This window comes from Haliotis asinina, chromosome 3 (assembly GCF_037392515.1).
Source record: "Haliotis asinina isolate JCU_RB_2024 chromosome 3, JCU_Hal_asi_v2, whole genome shotgun sequence".
Lineage (NCBI taxonomy): Eukaryota > Metazoa > Mollusca > Gastropoda > Lepetellida > Haliotidae > Haliotis > Haliotis asinina.
The window spans coordinates 44306174-44330797 of record NC_090282.1 but is presented as its reverse complement, the minus strand read 5'-3'; the positions used below and the strand labels follow the sequence as shown (position 1 = coordinate 44330797).

The window sequence follows — 24624 nt, the reverse complement described above, 5'->3', positions numbered from 1 at the left end:
TTACTTTGTAATTTGTTAAACGTTGCGTGTTTTTCGCCGAAGAAATACTTCTCTCTGCCAACAAAACATTCAACAATGCAATTCCAGTAAAACAAGAAAATGATTTATTTAGCAGCACACATGATATCCCTTACCCGAATGAAAAAATGTTGACTGCAAGGTGCATTATAATGGCATGACTTTGACATGGATTCAACAGTGATGTTTACATTAATCATTACATACATATATATTCCATATACATGGATATGATGTTTTGCTGTGAGTTTAGTTTTACGCCATACTCAGTGATATTCCAGCTATATGGCGGTGGTCTGTGCATAATCGACTCTGGAACAGACAATGCAGTGATCAACAGCATGAGCATCGATCTATGCAATAGGGACTCGATGACATGTGTCCAAGTCAGCGATCCTGACCACCCGATTCCCGTTAGTCGCCTTTTACGACAAGGGTGGGTCAATGAAGATCAGTTCTAATCCAGATCTTAACAGGTGCTTGATGTGAGAAGACGTCCCAGTGAGATGCAGACTTGGAGAATCATAATCAGGGTGAATCCTGGGTTCGAACCCATTATGACAGGCGTCAGGCATGTGCAAAGGACGTAAACACTTAACGGTGTATATTACAACACTTTAGACCAACCGTGTTTCCATCGTGACAATAACGATGCCTTGTTGAGAACCGATTTAACTTGGTTTGTTTTGCCGTGACTTGTTTTGGGAACTGTATGATTACTTAAACTATACATTATCTCATAAGTCATATGTATATACAGTTTATGGTAAATTGAACATGAATACTGTTGACAGTCGCGTTAAACCAAACTCTCACCCATTATCTTAACTTAATCTGTTCAATGTTTTCATCACAAAAGCTTGAAGCTCAAGCCGTTTTATAAGCCACACATGGACAGACCTAAAGCTTCTACCCCAATTAGAGGTGAAATCGGTGTGCGAAATAGTTTCCACATTTTGCTAGCCAGTCAGTCTATGTGAACACGGGGTTTAGCATTAAGCTATTAATATGATGAGTATTTTCATCAGGCCATAATCTTGCATGATTTAGAACTGTGTTATAACATAACACGTCGGAGGGCGTGATATGTTAACAAAGTGACCACACTGAAATTCACTAGCCATGCAGTCGGGCCAGTGACTGTGGATATTCACTGTTCCGACCTGATTTTTACTAGTCACTGGATATCGCGCTAGCGAGGCAGTGGCTACTAGTATTTCGCACACTGGGTTATGAATACTCTGTTATCGGCTCGGTCATTCACTGGCACACTGTGCACTGATCGCAAGGCTAGATAGTATATCAGAGTCGTTATAGTTTGTTGATATTATCAGGAAATACTACTGACCTGTCATAGTCTGTGAACCATCAAAACACAACTTCGTAAAATCCCCGGTTTAAAACGAAATTTAGAGATTATCAATTCTGTCTAACACTGATGTAATTTTTACACCTAATTATAAACGGAACACCCCCGACAAAGACAAATACCTCGTGTCGTTATTACCCCTGTCTCAAATGGTTCGACTGCATACTACAGGTATATTTGTGATAATTACATATTTGGAAGTTATGCATGTGAATGCATAATACATACACGTGCACATTTAAGGAAGGATCATTTTGGCTTTCATTTATGTGTAAAAATTTTAAGTTTGGTGCAGGGCTAGATCTAAGCTCGCTTAACAGGTATGTTGTATAAAAACACTAGGCGTGTGAAATAGGTGCTTCGTTTGACCATTGAAGTTTACTGACGGTTACATGGAATTGGGACTCACATCAGTTGATAAACCAAACAGCACGGTACAGCAAATCAAGTCGCCCAATACAACTGGGTCAGTCCTTCATGATACATGTACACGCGTTTATGGTGTGTCGCAGTGAGCGGGGGCTAACGGAACTGTTAATAATCTGCCACAATAACTAACCGACTGACAGACTGAGAGTGGTTAGATGTGGCACACCACAAATAGGGGTGAGATAACATTGCCATTGACAATAATATCCTTCTCAAGTTGCACTCGGCGTGACACTGAAAACGTTTCAACCATTTGACTCGCCAGTATGTCATACATAAAAGATCTTACCCAAAATACTCATTTCCAAGAGATATTCTGTATGTTTGTTGTATGTGGGTTTATGATGTATTACTGAAAAATGAAGATGTGATCCGAAAGCACAAAAATCGCCTTTTCTGCTCACAAAATCTCTTCCCGAATATGTCCAATGGCATGATGTCGTGACTTCGAAGCCAAAGGTCTGCTTGCTTCCTGGAATCACTCCATGGATGTTTCTCAATCCAGGAAGTCTTCCACTGACGGCATTTCTGGGTCCAGACCTTTACGTTTCCTAATGGCCCTTATAATAGCTGTGGTCTTGGAGCGGTAGTCCAGCGGACTCCCTGCCAGCGTCTCCCACTGACCAAAGGTGCACTGTACCAGCTTCGCGGCGTTGTTGGTCTTCGACGACAGCTCCTGATCTAAACCTGAAATAAACAAATTGTTGCTTCATTGCTTCATATATCGTGTGAATAATATAAATGTTTCCTATCTGATGAATTTGCATGCATCTGTAACACCACTTTGTTCAGAATTCAGGTTATACCAAAGACCCGTGAAGGTCTACCCGGAGTAGAATAGGCCTTCAGCAACCCATTGCCATGCATAAAAGGCGACTATGTTTGTCGTAAGAGGCGACTAACGGGTTTGAGTGGTCAGGCTCGCTGACTTGGGTGACACACGATTCCCAATTGCGCAGATCGATGTTCATGCTGTTCATCACGGGATTTTCTGGTCCAGACTGGATTACTTACAGACCGCCGCCATAGCTGGGTTACTGCTGAAAACTAATTTCACTCATTCACTCACTACTGAAGTGATTTCATATATAGATGATACTGTGACAAAGACATCGTATTCCATCAAGACAGGGAACGTTTCACAGACTGCTGATGTCAACCGTAGTCACCGTTATTGTGATAACGTTTTCTGGTGTACAAATGGAAAATGCTCTAGAAGGTAGATAAAACCCAAAGCCTAGTACAAACAGTGATATGGCGTTAACCCTGTTTTCTACATCAAACACACCATTGTAGTCTTTGTATCATGAACTACAAACCGTCATACAAACATATGGCCACGTATCCACTGCAAGAAACACGTTTGATTATAAGCTCCATTTCCATCATCACCACCCCCGCCCAACCCCACCCTAGCCATAAATTATGATCGGTCCCTCAAAGGAAGCACCTTTCGTCTTTTTTGGGAAGCATCCAATCGCCAGACCCTACTGAGGGAAAGTAGACATTGTGTTATACCGGGTGTATGCGCCACCCACCAAAGGCCTTGCTAACGGGTATGTCCGCCTCCATGTAGTAAGTGTCCCAGTCCTTGACACTCCTCTCCTTGGTGACCCGTCCTTGACGGCCACTGACCACCTCGAACACCACCGGGGAGACGGATTCCGGGCACTGGAACAGGGACAAGAAACTGCTGCAATATCATCAAGCTATTGACGTTTGGTACTCAAGGTCAGCACTTGTCTACTTTGGAAAAAAATCCTACCTAAAAAAATTATGTTCGTTCGGATTTCCCATTGAGTGCATACGTTTTAGGGACCCTATTGTCCCATGTAGCATAAAAGGAGTCACTGCGTGTGATTGAGGTCGAAGGCAATACTACTGGTGCGTCTCAACCACAGTCGGTTAGTTGCTATGAATTGGGAAGAACATTGCTACAACTTGATCCATATCGTTGTCGGGACGATGGGGGTAAGGTTGTTGTTAAAGCGTTCACGCGCCACGCCGAAGAATAAGTCTCGATTAAAAGCATGGATAGGCGTAAAATGTCTGAAGCCCATTTTTGGTGTCCGCCGCCGTGATATTGCTTGAATATTGCCAAAAGCGGCGTAAAATCGCACTCAACTATTCACTTACGTATATCGTCATTTTGAACTGAATGGCAAAAGAAATTAGACACGCGAAAACAGAATATGAAATTACGAGCCCCATGTTTCATATGCCGTCATATAGACAGCATGTATTGCGAGATACTTGTGATTATGATGCAACATAATGTAATATCGATTTATACCCGACTGAAGCATATCGCTGTGATTAAACATTTCTTGTGTGTTCAAGCCACTATGTAACATGGGTTGATACTTTATTTTGACTCACAGTTTGCTCTACAGAAGGTTTGTCACAAAAGTTTGAATTTCCAGTTTTAGCCAGTTCATGACCTGGTTTCTGGTTTCAACAAGCACCAACATGGACAAGGAGGGGGTATTCTAAATTGGAGAACCTGTCCTTAATCCTTTTCTCTGTGAATAAAATATCCTTAAATCAAATCATGGACATCACTGAACAGAAGTGTATGGACGCACCTCTAGGTATGTCTTGAACATAGGCTGCATGAGTCTTGGTTTGGCTCTGAGTGTGGCTGCACTTAGCGCCCTGGCGGTTGCGGGGAATATCTCCTTGTTTCCGCGTTGTTCCTCATCGGCGTGCAGCAGGACCTCGTACAGGTTGTAGCGGACTCCCCGCATCTGTTCCTCGCACAGCACACCCTGCGAACAACAGCTCCAGTCAGGGAACGTGTCCCAACATACAATGTATACCCGTGTTGGGTATAAATCAGCATTTGTCATGTTCGGTTACCATCATGTAACAGATTTCGAACGCGGTCACTGCTGGCCAACGTTGCGCACATTAGTAAGGGACGCTACTCTGCACTGCTTTTTATGGAATATCTCGAAGCCAACTGTATGATCGTGGGTTTGAATCCCAGATTCAAAATGGTTATGTTTCTACGCTAGTCAGCCCAATACCTCAGCTCATTGGTTTCAAGAGCTACATGACCCCGTGTTTTACAATTAAATCTTATCGTAACCAGTTTTCACATATATTTACAAACTACTGATATCTTATCTAAATTGGAGAAATCTCGATATGAATCAAAGATATCTCGAACTGAGATATTTAAAAGAATATAATAATAAATAATTAACTGAGATCGTTTCAATAAAATAAATGATGTAAATGAATTGTGGCCATGATGACACATATTCGTATTTATTTATCTTGAAGAGAATAGGTTATCCTTTCAATGATATCATAATTTCAATTCCAGATAACAGGCAGTTAAATGGATATTTAATTCATAAATAATAGATTACTGATAACTCGATTGTGTAATTTCATTCGAAAGGGCGATAATTCTCCCTTTGAAATGATTTCCCAACAACTTGTGAGATGGAAAGACACAGTCAAGCTCACACGACACGTTTGCCGGAAGCGTTTACGGATGTGTAGCTGTAAGTATTTCAAGACATCTGTAAACCATTTCTTGCCCTCATGGGGATCGGAATAACGTGTTTGCTGTTCTTGTCTGTTAATTGTATTACATACATCAACAACTGATCTGAAGACATCAGTAGCGATCAGAGCTGAAGGTATCTTGAATATAAATAACGACATCTCTATCTGAATCAAATACATCTTGTATGAATTAAGGAAATCTGCAATGCGCTTGTATATATGAATATATTGTTTCAAGTTAGCCTGAATTCTTTTATGCTAGTTGAAGATACGAGTTACTGAACATTCACTATCAGACATGACGTAAACATATCGTCAGCTGTTTACTGATATCTTAAAATATAGTATTATGGTCTTTCAATAAAATACCGATATGTTTAAAACAATTGTTGATATTAGTAATAAGATACACTTGAAAAGGACATTTACACATCATGGTCTTGTTAAGCTAGCTACCTTCTTCGTGGTCCACTGAAAAGCAGCAATCACCGTGGGTTCTATGTCCTGCAGGTACTTGGGCTCCCCCTTCGTGCAGTCCATCAACAAGTTGGGCCCCACCCCGTCCGGCCCGAAACACCAGATCTTCTTGGCATAAGTAAGATCAATACCATATTTACTGTCCAAGTACAGGGCGCGTTCTCTGGCATCCTGGAATGGGGCGATAACTCCCTGCAAGCAAAATAATAGCTAGTCAAGAATAAGAAACCTCCCTGAAACTGCCGAAATACGTTATGTTTATATATTCGCGTTATAAGTGTCACAGAGTTTTGAACAGCCATAGAATCGTTGTTTTCAACCTATACCCATCCCGCCGAAGTCCGGGTTCACTTCCCCAGATATGGAAAATGTATTAGGTCCATTTCTATTGTTCAGCGCGAAAGGTTTGGTGAAAGAAGCTTAAAATCCAAAGTTCATACACTTTAAAGTGTGGGCATTTCCACCATTCCATAAATTGATCTAGTCATGCAAGATGGAAATATTTATAACCAACCCACTGCAGTAAGGCTACATATTCTTATACATGTTACAAAGACCAAGACTGAGCCCATCAACATGGGGGTGACACATAGTCGGCAGTTTCTGTTTCTGTTTTTTTAATAAACGTGCACGCCTTGGAGCCAACTAATGTCATTGTCTTACGTCCATTGGCTTCACCCATAGTGTAACTGTTCAGTGTGCCTAACTGAAACTGGACCGTCAAGATATGGCCTTGTGTGTAAAGTAACCGCTTATAACTGCAACGAATAATTAATAAGATGTGCTTTTAGGGTATCGCTTTATGAGTGTAAGTTTACTAGTTGCGGGAGCATGACAACAATGGCGCACAATTATTTTCTTTATTATGTATGCTCTCTTTCTGCGATCTCTTTTTTAAGCTGTAGGTGATGTAATCGGCATCAAGAGTCACAGCAGGGCCCATACATACACGACCTCTCCAGTCTGACGTGGACATATACACGCAATCCTTCATCCAGTCTAGCATCTGTACTATAGAATGCGTCTGTTGGTCCGTGAAATTACATTCAAACCACAATGAAATAATCATTTATTGATTTAATTTCTCCAAGTAAACAACCACACCGCGATTACTATTGTCTTCTGCTCGATGGTTACCTGGGGTTTCAACAACTGCCGAACGGCGGTATGGGTTTGGGAATTGGACTCATAGATGCCTACACAGGCATGAAACCTACTGCAACACCCGCCATTGTTCCTACCATAGTGAGATCACACTGACTTGGAGACCTGCGGTATCCCCCGTCAGAAATCGATGAATCGATTATGCCCGTGTTATACATGAGTTGATGATACGCCGGAAGTGTTCTAATTGAACTAAGTATTTCAGTTACACTTTAAAATGATCATGCAAAGTGGTGTCCTCCAAGGACAAATGGTAAATCTGTTAACGCTCCTGAACCCCATTGGGAAATCGACTGACTGAAAGATATCGCTGAGTCCAGGTCGATTTTCCGACACATAAACAAGATTGCTGTATAAAAATACGTTATTATTTTGTTAAGTGTCACGTTCAATGATAAAAGCAATATTGGCAGTCAAAGAGAATTTCCCATCTCTCTCCCATTCCCACCATATGAAGATGAATAATACAGCAGTCTTCATCTTCTTTTTTGCATTTTATGAAAACAGATTTCTTCAATCGTGTACACAGAGCAGAAGACCGCCTCCCAATGAGTGAGTGAGTTTAGTTTTACGCCGCACTCAGCAATATTCCAGCTATATGGCGGCGGTCTGTAAATAATCGAGTCTGGACCAGACAATCCAGTGCTGAACAACATGAGCCTCGATCTGCACAACTGGGAATCGATGACATGTGTCAACTAGTCAGCTAGCCGGACCGCCCGATTCCGTTAGTCGCCGCTTACGACAAGCATAGTCGCCTTTTATGGCAGTCACCTCGCAAGGCTTATATTAATCGCACATTAAACAGTGTCGGGACATCATGTTATTATCATATTATGACTATCATTATGATATGGGTATTTACATGTCTGTTTAGGAAGGAATCTGTACCTCAGTCTGTATGAGGAAAGAACTGTCTGAAACAGTATGTATTAACGATGGCATTACATTTTCAATGTCTTCCGAAATACCGTTGGGCAGGTTTTGAGCCTTTAGGCAAAGGTAGTTGCTACCGTTGGGGGACTGAGATCGGCACATTTCTGTGGACTCTGTCGTCACAGTTTCCCTGTAAGGAAGAAATGGACCCTTCGTCTTCACTTGGACTTTGCCAAGTAACTGGTTGAGCTGTTCCAGTGCTCGGTTGATGTGGGCCTCGTTCACGCCGCTGATGCTTAGTTCCCCTTCCTTGGATAGATCAGTCTGCCGAAAACATCATCATCATCATCATCACCATCATCATCATCATCACCATTTTTTTTAGTGCACAATATATGCATTAAAGATATTATGAAAAGTAACCGTTCATTTTTTGTTTCAATAACTGATCTGTATTTTCAGAATCATCACCGTACCCAGTAGTATGGGTCGTTGGTCTCACCATCTTAGTGTATTTGGTCTGTTACCAAAAATTTATCGGTCAGCCCGGTAGAGCTGGAGTACTGCTAGAGGCAAAGCAAAACTATACTCCTCATTATCATCAGCAACAACATCACTATCGTTGTCTGACATTTTGACTAAGCGAAATATGTACTAGAACGCCCCCCAGAAAGCGTTTTCCCTATCTACCTCAAGCCGGGGGTCTATCTTCTCCAGCTGTTTGATGCCATTCATCACTGTGGGTAGATGCGGCGGCTGTCTGGGCTCTATCACCATGGTTACCACTGGGGGAACCGTGTATCGTATTGGCTGTGCATGGAAGACGGGTGACAGCGTTTAAACACTTCCTAGCACCATAAAAACTCTTTAACATTAACTGTGGCAATGGTTACTGCATAGTATACTACGTCCGATTTTGACGTAAAATATTTACAAAGTCAGCACAATAACTGCCCTGCCCACATTAAACAGATTATTTAGCATGGGATTTACTTCAATATGAAGCAACAAGTTGCAATGGATCAGCACCTACCTTGACAACGTCTGCGTGCTGGTTCGTAGTGATGGTCAAGCAATAACTTGATAGTGAGGACCTTGGTCGTGATGGTCAATCACCTACCTTGATAGTGTCTGCGTGCTGGTTCGTGGTGATGGTCCCCGATTTTGTCAACTGTTTATCTACTCCCAACAGGCCGCAGATGTTTCCACAAGGCACCATGTCCATGTCCATTGGCTCATCCTTGTAGATCATGACTACACTAAAACACAGCCCAATGGAATAATAACCAAGTGGATTTTGACCTTGGATGTTGAGCTGGAATGTTGGAAGGAGTATCATCAGAAGGGATACGGATGAAGTCTATGTCATACGTGTTTGTTCATTACCTTGCCACGTAGTGGACTGTATGCTCAACCAGTCAGCCTGGTTCCAAGCGAACGCTTTAAACACGCGGCCCTCCCAACGCCTTGTTCATAATTACTCTTCAGCAGCTACCAATTAACAACAACCTCGATCTTTCCATGGGCAAGCTGAGGTATCACATTTTCTGTTGTTTATTTCTTCGTTTTAGAGATGTGGAAATGTATAAACAAATCTCAATAAATTAAAAAGTAATCATTTGCTTAGTGTCAAGGCGACCTTATTGGTTCACAATTGTCCAATTCGCCCTTTCCAGAAAGAGAAACTAGGACACAGTGTTACTATAATATAGTGACCTGGAGAGACACTCCAGAGAAGCACAATACCAAAAGGGACACCGATCATTTATCATTTATCACAGCTCAGAAAAAGAAAAAGAGAACCTATATCACATATAGAAAACCGGTGCTGTCCCTGAATAATGATCACAACTTTTCCAGAAGTATAGAAGAGATTTCTTTTTGAATTGACACTACCTACACACTAAGGTGGCATTACAGCCGCCACTCCCCAAGGATAAACATTTCAAAAGCAAGATAACGATCTCTGACTGGGCTTACGATAGACACTAGCATATGAACAAAAATGTCTGAACCCTATACAGAAATACCTCTCTACGGGCTCTTCTTTGGGTTCGTTTTTCTTCCCTGTAATTGATTTCGGTCCTTTGACGTAAACCATCTGGCCACAACGAACGGTACCGGAGAAGATGCGACCGAAGGCATACAAGCTTCCGTCCTCCTCCGAGGGCACAAGACGGGTGATGTACATCATGAGGCAGCCTTTAGGATCACATAGCTTCATACCTGCAGAACACAGACACTGCTTCATATCTGCAGAACACAGACACTGCTTCATACCTGCAGAACACAGACACTGCTTCATACTGGTAAACACATATAAGATGATCCACGACCTGACAAATGACCCCAATTTGCATACTTGGGAACGCCCCACAGAACGATCCACTTGAAACAAGAGGGAGACAGGTTGTCTGATAAATATCGAGAAGTTCATTTTCCCCGTGCGTTTCACGCATGAATTGTTATAGCACACTCGATTTGGGAACAGGTACAATCCCAACGAATTGAATCAACACAATATACTGAGCAAATATGTTTAGGACCACCGATCCATTTCACGAGGCAAATGACATTTTCCTGGGTTTTTTTTAACGAAATTGTTGAATATCTAAAATTATTGTCAATGCCCCAATCATCTATTTGTCTTCGTCTTAACTAAAGGTTAGCGTGGAATATCAGTATTTTATGCTTGAAATTGCAGTCTTATCATTCGAAGGAATATGTGGTATTAATTTCATGTCACGGTTAGCAGGTATCGCACGTGCATAATCACCAAGCTACCTGTAGCAGCCAAGTGTACTCGCCCATTTCGTTGTACCGCCCCTCTTGTCACAAATGCGTTTTGTGCGCAGGATCATCTAATATGTGTCTAGCAGTACGTGCATGGCACATGCCATCTAATATGTGTCTAGCAGTACGTGCATGGCACATGCACGCATCTTTTATGAATGACATGTACATAATGCTTCATCTTCATATAAGAAATGTTTTTGACAAATCTGGATATGAATGAGTCAAGAAGCAGTCAGCGATAGTGCAGCTGTATGACGTTTCCGTGGATATAACTTTGTCGGGCAAACAAAACATTAGTAGCGACGCCTGGCACGGGAAACATTCACTCTCTTTTGCACAACGCATATATCCAGTTCTGGGAGCTGTGGACATTTTACTCTATGAGTTCTATGTGCAAACAGCTTGCAGATTAACAGAGCCCAATGCTAAAGAATCACAGGATTAATGTATTGATGAACTGTAAAGGGCGCCCAGAAGAATTGAAGAAGCAAGAAGTGACAAAAGAAGACACATACTGGCGGCACACTCGTCCGTCAAGTCTCCCTCATACAGAACCTCCAACTTCCTCGCCTGGGCCGTGACGGGGGAAGGCAGGTGGAACACTGTCATGTCCAGGAGAGTCTGACCAGCGGGAAGCCACTTCTTTAGAAGTACCTGTAACAGGTCTTCATGTGATTAAAGTCTTGGATCAAAACACCAAAGCGCACACACCAAATACCTGAAGTGCGCTGCCAAAACCACGTCATATCTTTCGAAATAATGATCCCCTATGTATCACAGACGGCGAGGCTTAGCTTTACTTCTACACATGCTGCGTTGAAGAAAACATCATAGGATTATAACTTTACAAATCAAACTGGTTAATGCATGCAATGACTGCTGGTTCTGTCCCTCACTCAAATTATACCAACTTAATTTTTTTACTATTATACAATAATATAAATCACCTACAAACAAAAGGTCATTTCTTCTGAGCTGTTTTTCAGAGTCGGATAGATAGAAGTTCATGGTGACTGCGAACTTGATGATATCATCTCGGCTCTTCCTTGTACATACGTTGAATAACTAAAACAGAGGAGCAACATACGGCAGGATCCGGTATACCCTGGCTGTGTGGAAAAGAATATGGCATGGTGCCAATATTCCAGAAATATTACGGCGGAGAAGAGAAGGGATGGGCTCCATGTACTCAAGCTGGCTACACAGCATTGCCAACATTACAGGAGGAAGATAGAGGAACACAGACTTTATGAGACCGTGTAGAATTGATGATTAAGAATGGCGCCGGTACGGAATTCATAATCTTTGAGGTATTGTGAAACATTGATGATTGATTAAAATGACACGTGGAGGATGTACATAGCAGAAGTGTGTATTACCCCGTGAATATTGACGACAAAGTCACGGGCACTTGAGAGAAGTGTGCACGTGAAGTGCATATGTGGGGATCAGAAAAAGACACGTGCACGTGATACAGGTGCGTACATACCTTATTGAAGATCAGAAAAACACATGGACACATGCGTTATATACATACTTGAAGCATTGGAAATAATGCTCAGGCATAACCGTAAGAAAGCAGCACATGTATATCTAAGCTCGTGAAATATTTACGGTAATATTACACATATTTATATTAAACATTGGGAGAATATAACGGTTTCAAACCTGCTTAACATGGTACCTTGGTGACTTAAGGATTACAGAGAGAACTGAAGTTATGGAAGAGAGAACCAAACATTTTAAACTTGCTTTTAATTAATATGACAAAAAAAGCATTTGTAATTTTCAGAGAGTTCTGCATGAAATGCTCACCGTGTATAATGGCGTCAACACAAACTGTATGAAACCACGGGTTGTGTTAGGGGTTTCGGTGGTAGTCCATTTTTTTTCTCTTTGGTTGTAGAAGTTATTTCCCCACAGTTTTTGCTTCATGTCATCCAGCTCGATCCTGAATTTCTCCGTGTACATGCGAGCAAATTCGTGAATGGTGAACGCCCATCCTTGCAATGCCGAGCCAAACGCTACTGACCCTTCGCCAGGGGATACCTGCAGACGGAAGTGTGCAGAGGTCGAAAATTACGTGGGAGAAAATATCTTTTCAAATGATCTAGCCTGGTTTGATTCATGTCCCTCTTACCAGCACCACCAGCGAACAATGGCAGTGTTCACGATGGTTTTACAAAGTAACAGGACATTGGTTCCTGTAAGTTTCAGATGTCTGTCTGACCCACTGAAAATTTACAGGACCCACAGAATAAACTTAAACAAAAATTTCAGATTTGACATTTCTTACAATTGGCACTGAAAATATTAACATTATGTGACAGCAAACATAAAATTTCTAAACAGCAAACAAGTGTCACTTGCTGCAAATAACAACTTCACACAAAGACATTATGAATTTTTCATTCACTGGGGCTGGCAGGTTGGTGATATCTATCTGACCACTGGTGAATCTGCCAGATTTGTCAGAGGGTCAGACGTTATTCGTGAACACTGCAATGGTACAGGTAGTGTCACATGTGCGTTTATCACATGCAATGGAATCAATGAAGCAATATTCGCACCACAATTGCTATGGAATAGTTATTGTTGTAAACAGAAAGCAACGTGTTTCATCTGAAAATTTAAAGAGTACATTATACTGTTTGGACAACCAACTTGTCACCTAGGTTATATACCAATGCCGTGGCGGGCTTTGTGAGCTTGTTTGCTCAAAGAAGTATAAAACCATACTCACTCACTCACTCACTCACTCACTCACTCACTCACTCACTCACTCACTCACTCACTCACTCACTCACTCACTCACTCACTCACTCACTCACTCACTCACTCACTCACTCACTCACTCACTCACTCACTCACTCACTCACTCACTCACTATATGCCTAGCTATGCTTGACAGGATGATGTTTGACTGTCTACCTTGTATTCCGGTCTGCCATAGACCTCGACAATCCTGTTGAAAGTCCAGACATACTTGGTAAGCAGCTTGTACAGTTCCTCAGGCTCCAGGTCCAGGTCCAATATGGACACATCCAGACGGTTCAGCAACAACAGGGGACGGGTCTCCTCCACAAACGCCAGCTTCAGTATCTCCTCGGTCGGACTTCCGATACCTACACATCAATTTTATGTAGTAAAGAGGCCATGTGCCCAGTGTGACATTGTGATCTAGTTCAGCAAGATTGGAATTTCTTTTCGCTCATAACACATGTCGATTTGATTGTGATATATGTGGGAGAATAAGATATGGCGCAAAAATGCGAGAAAATGGGGACATTCAAAACCGCAATCATATGGGACCTCACAGGCCAAAACACACCAACATGAAAAGAAGGTGCAGCCTGAATTGTTGGAGTATGAAAACAATGGTTTATTGTTTGTGTGCCATCACTATTGTACAGCAAGTGTAAAACATGTGACCACATGCCACCATCTCGCATACTAATAGAGCACAGTTGATACACATCCTGAGCATTTAACGGCACGACGTTACACAGATGAAATGCTTCAGCCACGTGTCCTTCCACCTATGCAACAAGCACACGTCTCTTTCTTATGACGAAACCGCCCTATGCAACACGGTGAGACTGACAATGGCCTCTTAGAGGAACCACAAGGTCGTCAGATCTAAACCCCATGGGGTGGTCTTTACCAACCTCTGCGATCACGTCAGGAACAAATACAGAAACTGTAACAGGTGGCACAGCCTGAAACAGTTGGCATAACCTCCAACACCCGGGAGAGACTCCAATAGTCGGCAGAGCTTGCAACAGTTGGCAGAACCTCTAACAGTCGGCACAGTCTTCAACAGTTGGGAGAGTCTCCGACAGATGGCAGAACCTCCAACAGCTTAGAGAGTCTCCAACAGTTGGCAGCACCTGCAACGGTTGGAAGAGCCTCCAACAGTTGGTAGAACCTCCAACACCTGGGAGAGACTCCAACAGTTGGCAGAACCTGCAACACCTAGGAGAGACTCCAACAGTTGGCAGAACCTACAACAGTTGGAAGAGCCTCCAACAGTTGGCAGAACCTCCAACACCTTGGAGAGACTCCAACAGTTGGCAGAACCTGCAACACCTAGGAGAGACTCCAACAGTTGGCAGAACCTACAACAGTTGCAAGAGCCTCCAACAGTTGGTAGAACCTGCAACAGTTGGAAGAGACTCCAACAGTTGGCAGAACCTCCAACAGCTTAGAGAGTCTCCAACAGTTGGCAGAACCTGCAACGGTTGGAAGAGCCTCCAACAGTTGGTAGAACCTCCAACACCTGGGAGAGACTCCAACAGTTGGCAGAACCTGCAACACCTAGGAGAGACTCCAACAGTTGGCAGAACCTACAACAGTTGGAAGAGCCTCCAACAGTTGGTAGAACCTGCAACAGTTGGAAGAGACTCCAACAGTTGGCAGAACCTCCAGCAGCTTAGAGAGTCTCCAACAGTTGGCAGCACCTGCAACAGTTGGAAGAGCCTCCAACAGTTGGTAGAACCTGCAACACCTGGGAGAGACTCCAACAGTTGGCAGAACCTGCAACACCTAGGAGAGACTCCAACAGTTGGCAGAACCTACAACAGTTGGAAGAGCCTCCAACAGTTGGTAGAACCTCCAACACCTGGGAGAGACTCCAACAGTTGGCAGAACCTGCAACACCTAGGAGAGACTCCAACAGTTGGCAGAACCTACAACAGTTGGAAGAGCCTCCAACAGTTGGTAGAACCTGCAACACCTAGGAGAGACTCCAACAGTTGGCAGAACCTACAACAGTTGGAAGAGACTCCAACAGTTGGTAGAACCTGCAACACCTAGGAGAGACTCCAACAGTTGGCAGAATCTACAACAGTTGGAAGAGACTCCAACAGTTGGCAGAACCTGCAACACCTAGGAGAGACTCCAACAGTTGGTAGAACCTGCAACACCTAGGAGAGACTCCAACAGTTGGCAGAACCTACAACAGTTGGAAGAGTCTCCAACAGTTGGTAGAACCTGCAACACCTAGGAGAGACTCCAACAGTTGGCAGAACCTGCAACACCTAGGAGAGACTCCAACAGTTGGCAGAACCTACAACAGTTGGAAGAGACTCCAACAGTTGGCAGAACCTGCAACACCTAGGAGAGACTCCAACAGTTGGCAGAACCTGCAACACCTAGGAGAGACTCCAACAGTTGGCAGAACCTACAACAGTTGGAAGAGCCTCCAACAGTTGGTAGAACCTCCAACACCTGGGAGAGACTCCAACAGTTGGCAGAACCTGCAACACCTGGGAGAGCCTCCAGCAGTTGGTAGAAGCTGCAACAGTTGGAAGAGCCTCCAACAGTTGGTAGAACCTGCAACACCTGGGTCAGATTCCAACAGTTGGTAGAACCACCAACACCTGGAAGATACTCCAACAGTTGGCAGAAGCTGCAAACGTTGGAAGAGCCTCCAACAGTTGGTAGAACCTGCAACACCTGACATTTGATGACTTCATGTATGCCATGATGAACCGCGACCAGTGGCAACTTAATGATCTGTTCATTTCTGATATAGGACATAAAGTATACATCTAAAAACAATTAGAAAATTGCGTTTCTATGGATTGCGAACCAATGGATTTCAACCGTGTCATCCTGTTTCCCGCATATTATTGAATAATGTAATGTTCGATCTCGTCATGCACATGTTACCAGAAACGCAGTCGGCAACAACAATGCATCCATCTGTGATTCTGAGAGCCGAAGTGACCTCTGATATGTTGTCCACGTGACCATCTGGGTCAATGAGTGTAATGAGAAACTCTTTGCTGTCCTGGCCCCAGTCCGTTACCAGCTTGGTGTCGCCATCCCGTATGTTGTAACTGACGGTGGTGCACCTTGAACAAAGGGTAGCAACTACAGTTGATGTGACAGCGAGTGAGTTTAGTTTTAGGCCGCATTCAGCAATATTACAGGTATATGGCGGCTGTAAATAATTGAGATTGGACCAGAAATAGTGATCAACAGCATGACCATGTTACTTCGCCACTGGGTTACGATGACACGTGTCAAACCAAGTCAGCGAGTCTAACCATCCGATCCCTCGTCCCTTACGACAGGCACGCTTACTGAAGATCAATTCTAACCCGAATCTTATCGGGTGATGTGACAGTGGTAGTGAGGTTCGTTCTGCAAACAGAAGCATCTAAACCCTTCCCAAATTTTAACATGACATCTCTAACAGGAGCAGAGTCGACTATAGAATGTGGACTATTAAATATGTGCTGATTAACCTCTATCAAACAGATACTAAAGAACTAACCGTTGTTTGATTCGTGAAATATTCATCCATAATATTTGCAAGTTCAGTGCTATCGACATGAAGTTGATCATTATTAAATACTGGTGGAAAGGAACTTAATGAATGCTTGCCATTTGTATAATTTTTAATCGGACGCTTGTCATATATATATACAGTTTAACGCATACAGTTATACAGTTATATAATCATGTTATATAATTTATCGAACACCTACGACTGTCGTAAGTCTATGCTACAGGGCCTAGATTTTCGAAGCTCTCTTAGCACTAAGATAGTCGTAAGTGCCACGTATTAACATTAACTTACGACTACCTAAGCGCTAAGAGAGCTTCCCTGGCCCTGTATTATAGGTAAGAACAAGAACTTACAGAAGTGCGCATTTTGATTTTGGATACTACTTGTATATGTTGAAATTTCAACATTCATTTGAATGGCCCAAGTGAAGCAAATGCCGTCACAGAAAAGAAAAGGTAAATGAATTATGATCAAATATTATAATGAAAAGGGGCCCAGAGACTTTCTGTATTTTCAGCCTGAAACTGAAGTGACTAATTACATATTTTAGACTTATTTGAGCTTTCCTGGATATATATGTCTTAGGGTTTGTATGACAGATTAATTCAATAATGGAGACGTCGTTTTCACTGCCGTGTTCTTCTACCCTAAAACCATTCATTCATAAATAGAAAACAACGATAAATGAATGCAAAGGTAGGCTTGGTAGAATGTACAATGACGATTAAACAGGACCGCCATTACTGTTTCTTATCTTGAATTAATCAATAAACCTTTAACGCTAAACGCTGCGTTGTTTCAAACGATGTTATTGATTTGTGTCTCTGTAACGAGCAGATCTTACCGTACATTCATCGACGCTCCTATTGTTTCAGATATCGATCACATTAATCAATCAGACGTCGTATTTGTCTGCTAGTGTGTTTAAATTAAACGCGTTTGTCGATTTGAGTTTGGTATTTGATTACAAGCGATACGGAATAATACACAGTAATGATTCGTATGTTTTAGTCAAGCCTATTAATTACTGGACTATTGTCTGTGCGTGAATCGCTCAGCTGGCCAGGGGAAGGGAGCAAACACTATATTACTATTTAGCAAGTTAACTCCCTTGTTTTCGGGAAGGCGTGAATCTCTTGGAATTTAGGTAATGGCTGATAACGGGGTTTGTCATATGTGCCAACTAGCACGGCTCATAAACCGCTGACTTCACATTGGCGTGCACCCTACCACAGCCAAAATTATTTCACCAGGGATCCAGATTCCTTTCAATACACAGTTTATCTCCCTTCAAAACCAACACATCAACATCTCTCTGCTGAGCTCGAGTTTGGCACGTATCGTCGTGCAAAGTCGCATTCAATGTAATGACGATTTCCTGATTAGTGGGGCGGTTGAGGGACATGTTTGAGTCGTCAGACGTTCTTGTATTTGAGACAGAATACGGAAGTCCAAAGTGTATTGGTGATATCGCTACTTGTTCTAATCCTGATAGAAATGATTCTAGCGACATCGCGGTGGTTGAGTGGGTTAAATCGCAGACTTTGTGTGTTGCAGATTATGTGCCATTCATCCACTATGAGTCTGTGAGTTCGAATCCTGGATAGGATGCAACTTAACAAACGCACTAGAAAATGTAATGCCAAATATAGCGTGTGTTACATTCGACCACTTTCCCGCTTTCTAAATGGCATTGCGTAATCTATTTTAATGTTATTTTGTGTTATTTTCCAAAACCATAGCTTAAATATCGAATGGGCCAGGGGTGTATATATTTTAAGAACGGGTACAATGCATCCGATAATGGGAGAATAGTTTGAGAACATTTGGGTTTTGTTTTTGAGTCGATGTTTCTGTCACTTTGATATCCATATAGCCGATATCATGCATTGTCTATTTGCATTTACGTCAATCTCAAAGAATCATTCGGGGTCTTAAGATAAAATGACAGAAAGTATAAGCTACAAAAAGATAATGATGCTTTTTCCATTTTCCAATGAACATGAATGAAACTTAATAACAAGCTTACGTTGTTTCTCCCTGTGGTATGTCTTCATCTGGCTTATCCTCTTCATCAGTGCCACCATCATCGTCATATGTGGACGAATTCCATCCTCCATCCCCTCTCCTTCCTCCCCGCCTGTCCCCATCGGCACCGCTTCGAGAACTGTCATTGGCCTTGTTGATGATGTCCCTGGCGTACAAGGTCTTGCCTACACCTACTTTGCCTACGATGCAGACATTGCGAATGTTCTTTGTTCGACAAAGAAGCTGTAGTACATCCGTTGAGTCCAGCTTTGGCTGTTTGAGATAAATACTGAGTAATTAGTTACACGTAGCCCTCCTAGGTAAGTATTTAAGTGTTTGGTATTGTTACAGAATGATTCGTATTATTGTACGTCCATTTGGCGCATTGTATTTATGTATACTGCCCATCAAAAGTTCCTAACTTCTCCCTCTCTCTCTCTCTCACTATCTATTATCTATCTATCTATCTATCTATCTATCTATCTATCTATCTATATTAATCGGAGGAACCAACTGCAAGCCCTATGCAGATGAATTGCAGGAGGATCATTTTTTCAAATAGCTGAACCGCCTGTGCAGATATCGTGCATGTGAACAGCTGCGTTTTAGTGTAAATTGCGTGTTGGTGTGCGGTTGTTAAGAATTCACACACTGTCATTTGTCGAACTCGTGACAATAATCTTTCCATCGCTACGAATTTGTTTTACAATACATCAGTTCACGTGTGAACCGTACCTTTAAACCGAAGAAGTGGTTACAATTAGAGTGGTGCCTCTAAACTTTTGATGGGTAGTATATACATGTATACCATGCAGATTCAGACATAAGGTTTCGCGGTGACACGTCCATAAAATGTCTGTCGTCATGGCATGGAAGAAATATTGCCGATGTGACGCTGAATATTAACTCACTCATTCATTGGGGTGTCACTAGTGCAAATATATATGACACGCATTAACCTTCTGTTAAGTAATATAGATAGTCATTAGTGAATACAATATATGCTTCTGCTCACCCTCAACTCCCCAGTAACTTTTCGCGACCTACGAAGAAGATCAATAGCGAAGTAACGGACTGATTTCGACACACATCCTCAGACTCATACCCATACGAAGAAACTTACGCGTACGAGCACGAGCGTGCGCACACACGCGTGTAGAATATTTTCATAAATCCTGGTTAATGGTATTCTGTAATCCTGTCATTGTCCATGCATATTTTGTTTGGTACGTTGTACATACCATTAAACTTTGAATGAAAGTCATAGATTCACCAGGCTGTAGAGTGCCATCATCGATGTACTTATCAGCATCAACATAGTCACTATACACACAGATACAACAAATCCTAATACATCCGTACAACACTCGACTGAAACCACAGGCATGGCATATATGCAACCTGCAAACTACTCATAGATACAAGAAACCCTCATACACCCATACAACACTCGACCGCAACCACAGCTGTAGCAGATACAGAACGTGCAAACTACTCATAGATACAAGAAACCCTCATACATCCATACAGCTCTCGACCGCAACCACAGCTGTAGCAGATACAGAACGTGCAAACTACTCATAGATACAAGAAACCCTCATACATCCATACAGCTCTCGACCGAAACCACTTATGTAGCAGATACAGAACGTGCAAACTATTCATAGATACAAGAAACCCTCATACATCCATACAGCTCTCGACCGAAACCACAGCTGTAGCAGATACAGAACGTGCAAACTACTCATAGATACAAGAAACCCTCATACATCCATACAGCTCTCGACCGAAACCACAGCTGTAGCAGATACAGAACGTGCAAACTATTCATAGATACAAGAAACCCTCATACATCCATACAGCTCTCGACCGAAACCACTTATGTAGCAGATACAGAACGTGCAAACTACTCATAGATACAAGAAACCCTCATACATCCATACAGCTCTCGACCGAAACCACAGCTGTAGCAGATACAGAACGTGCATACTACTCATAGATACAAGAAACCCTCATACATCCATACAGCTCTCGACCGAAACCACAGCTGTAGCAGATACAGAACGTGCAAACTACTCATAGATACAAGAAACCCTCATACATCCATACAGCTCTCGACCGAAACCACAGCTGTAGCAGATACAGAACGTGCAAACTATTCATAGATACAAGAAACCCTCATACATCCATACAGCTCTCGACCGAAACCACTTATGTAGCAGATACAGAACGTGCAAACTACTCATAGATACAAGAAACCCTCATACATCCATACAGCTCTCGACCGAAACCACAGCTGTAGCAGATACAGAACGTGCAAACTATTCATAGATACAAGAAACCCTCATACATCCATACAGCTCTCGACCGAAACCACAGCTGTAGCAGATACAGAACGTGCAAACTATTCATAGATACAAGAAACCCTCATACATCCATACAGCTCTCGACCGAAACCACAGCTGTAGCAGATACAGAACGTGCAAACTATTCATAGATACAAGAAACCCTCATACATCCATACAGCTCTCGACTGAAAACACAGCTGTAGCAGATACAGAACGTGCAAACTATTCATAGATACAAGAAACCCTCATACATCCATACAGCTCTCGACCGAAACCACAGCTGTAGCAGATACAGAACGTGCAAACTATTCATAGATACAAGAAACCCTCATACATCCATACAGCTCTCGACTGAAAACACAGCTGTAGCAGATACAGAACGTGCAAACTATTCATAGATACAAGAAACCCTCATACATCCATACAGCTCTCGACCGAAACCACAGCTGTAGCAGATACAGAACGTGCAAACTATTCATAGATACAAGAAACCCTCATACATCCATACAGCTCTCGACTGAAAACACAGCTGTAGCAGATACAGAACGTGCAAACTATTCATAGATACAAGAAACCCTCATACATCCATACAGCTCTCGACCGAAACCACAGCTGTAGCAGATACAGAACGTGCAAACTATTCATAGATACAAGAAACCCTCATACATCCATACAGCTCTCGACTGAAAACACAGCTGTAGCAGATACAGAACGTGCAAACTATTCATAGATACAAGAAACCCTCATACATCCATACAGCTCTCGACCGAAACCACAGCTGTAGCAGATACAGAACGTGCAAACTACTCATAGATACAAGAAACCCTCATACATCCATACAGCTCTCGACCGAAACCACAGCTGTAGCAGATACAGAACGTGCAAACTATTCATAGATACAAGAAACCCTCATACATCCATACAGCTCTCGACCGAAACCACTTATGTAGCAGATACAGAACGTGCAAACTACTCATAGATACAAGAAACCCTCATACATCCATACAGCTCTCGACCGAAACCACAGCTGTAGCAGATACAGAACGTGCATACTACTCATAGATACAAGAAACCCTCATACATCCATACAGCTCTCGACCGAAACCACAGCTGTAGCAGATACAGAACGTGCAAACTACTCATAGATACAAGAAACCCTCATACATCCATACAGCTCTCGACCGAAACCACAGCTGTAGCAGATACAGAACGTGCAAACTATTCATAGATACAAGAAACCCTCATACATCCATACAGCTCTCGACCGAAACCACTTATGTAGCAGATACAGAACGTGCAAACTACTCATAGATACAAGAAACCCTCATACATCCATACAGCTCTCGACCGAAACCACAGCTGTAGCAGATACAGAACGTGCAAACTATTCATAGATACAAGAAACCCTCATACATCCATACAGCTCTCGACCGAAACCACAGCTGTAGCAGATACAGAACGTGCAAACTATTCATAGATACAAGAAACCCTCATACATCCATACAGCTCTCGACCGAAACCACAGCTGTAGCAGATACAGAACGTGCAAACTATTCATAGATACAAGAAACCCTCATACATCCATACAGCTCTCGACTGAAAACACAGCTGTAGCAGATACAGAACGTGCAAACTATTCATAGATACAAGAAACCCTCATACATCCATACAGCTCTCGACCGAAACCACAGCTGTAGCAGATACAGAACGTGCAAACTATTCATAGATACAAGAAACCCTCATACATCCATACAGCTCTCGACTGAAAACACAGCTGTAGCAGATACAGAACGTGCAAACTATTCATAGATACAAGAAACCCTCATACATCCATACAGCTCTCGACCGAAACCACAGCTGTAGCAGATACAGAACGTGCAAACTATTCATAGATACAAGAAACCCTCATACATCCATACAGCTCTCGACTGAAAACACAGCTGTAGCAGATACAGAACGTGCAAACTATTCATAGATACAAGAAACCCTCATACATCCATACAGCTCTCGACCGAAACCACAGCTGTAGCAGATACAGAACGTGCAAACTATTCATAGATACAAGAAACCCTCATACATCCATACAGCTCTCGACTGAAAACACAGCTGTAGCAGATACAGAACGTGCAAACTATTCATAGATACAAGAAACCCTCATACATCCATACAGCTCTCGACCGAAACCACAGCTGTAGCAGATACAGAACGTGCAAACTATTCATAGATACAAGAAACCCTCATACATCCATACAGCTCTCGACTGAAAACACAGCTGTAGCAGATACAGAACGTGCAAACTACTCATAGATACAAGAAACCCTCATACATCCATACAGCTCTCGACTGAAAACACAGCCATGGTAGATATATATACAATATGCAAACATACCATATTGTTGATACTAGTCCTCGCGTCACCTCGATGCCTCACCCTCAACAATCACCTATAGTGTAAGGAGCTGATTGTCTGGGAATCAAGCTTGTACCGAAGGTCAACGCGAACAACAACACTTCGTCTGACAACAACTTCAGCGAATGCATGCGTGACCAACGGCCTCTCGTCAGTTTCAGAAAATGACACTGTTCAGACAAACGGTTGTCGATGGAGGATCAATACAATTTGTTTTGCTGATGAATATTTGATCCCTTGTTTTGCCACATGGGAATGAGTGTCACTGAAGAGGTAGATCTTATTACAACGTGCTTTTTTTATCGGGGGTCACCTGTGAAGCAAGGTACACTCGCCTTTTAGTCATGTTATCAATATATATGCGATGGTAATCAATAACACACGCTTATGCAGTCTCAAAAAGACTCACTGTTACAGAAAATAGTTTTCTCTCAGTGAAGCATCTGGCGAATAATTACACAATATCATTTAGAAAGTCATTTATATAGTATATGTTATATCTGGAAATATATTCGTGGTATAGTACAGATTCAGTACTTTTCTCACTGATTCGAACGCACAACCTCAGAGTCACCTGATCGCCAAGTCAGCCACCTAACCTGATCAGCCACCGCGGCTTCCACAAACAATGGAAGGTGGACAGCTGGTAGTGTCCTGTGGATTTTGTGCATCTCTCTTATGAGTTTAAATTGGCACGGACCCCAAGGTGATTCAAAAACGGTTTTATCAATTGAACTTTTAGTTAGAGTGTAGAAACAAACTTCTCTAACGTATCACAGTGAACCAAATGGGACAAGAAATAGCTAATTTCAGTACCTGTGAATTCTAGTGAAAGTTGGTACGTCTGCTTGGTTCCACAAGGAGGTCCTCTACACCGAGGAAAGCAAATATA

The 24624-nt window shown here is 42.4% G+C and overlaps 1 protein-coding gene across 1 annotated transcript; it reads right to left on the bottom strand.

The window, feature by feature from the left end:
* Positions 1-81: 81 nt before the first annotated feature.
* On the bottom strand, positions 82-23897 carry LOC137276870 (eukaryotic translation elongation factor 2-like). The gene is made up of 15 exons (XM_067808518.1): positions 23712-23897; positions 18976-19247; positions 16322-16506; positions 13580-13773; positions 12464-12697; positions 11600-11713; positions 11164-11302; positions 9883-10078; positions 8973-9111; positions 8543-8662; positions 7925-8176; positions 5792-6004; positions 4402-4584; positions 3355-3487; positions 82-2503 (listed from the first exon to the last, which is right to left on the bottom strand). The coding sequence occupies exons 1-15, from the start codon at positions 23712-23714 to the stop codon at positions 2313-2315; spliced, it is 2568 nt and encodes an 855-aa protein (XP_067664619.1). The 5' UTR covers positions 23715-23897; the 3' UTR covers positions 82-2312.
* Positions 23898-24624: the final 727 nt, after the last annotated feature.

Bases quoted from the DNA above. Each gene is read 5' to 3' on its own strand.
- LOC137276870 (XM_067808518.1), bottom strand. The intron at 13,774-16,321 runs GTAACATGTGCA...ATTGATGTGTAG, and splicing joins TGTTGCCGACTGCGTTTCTG to GTATCGGAAGTCCGACCGAG. The intron at 4,585-5,791 runs GTAGCTAGCTTA...TGTTGTTCGCAG, and splicing joins TTCAGTGGACCACGAAGAAG to GGTGTGCTGTGCGAGGAACA.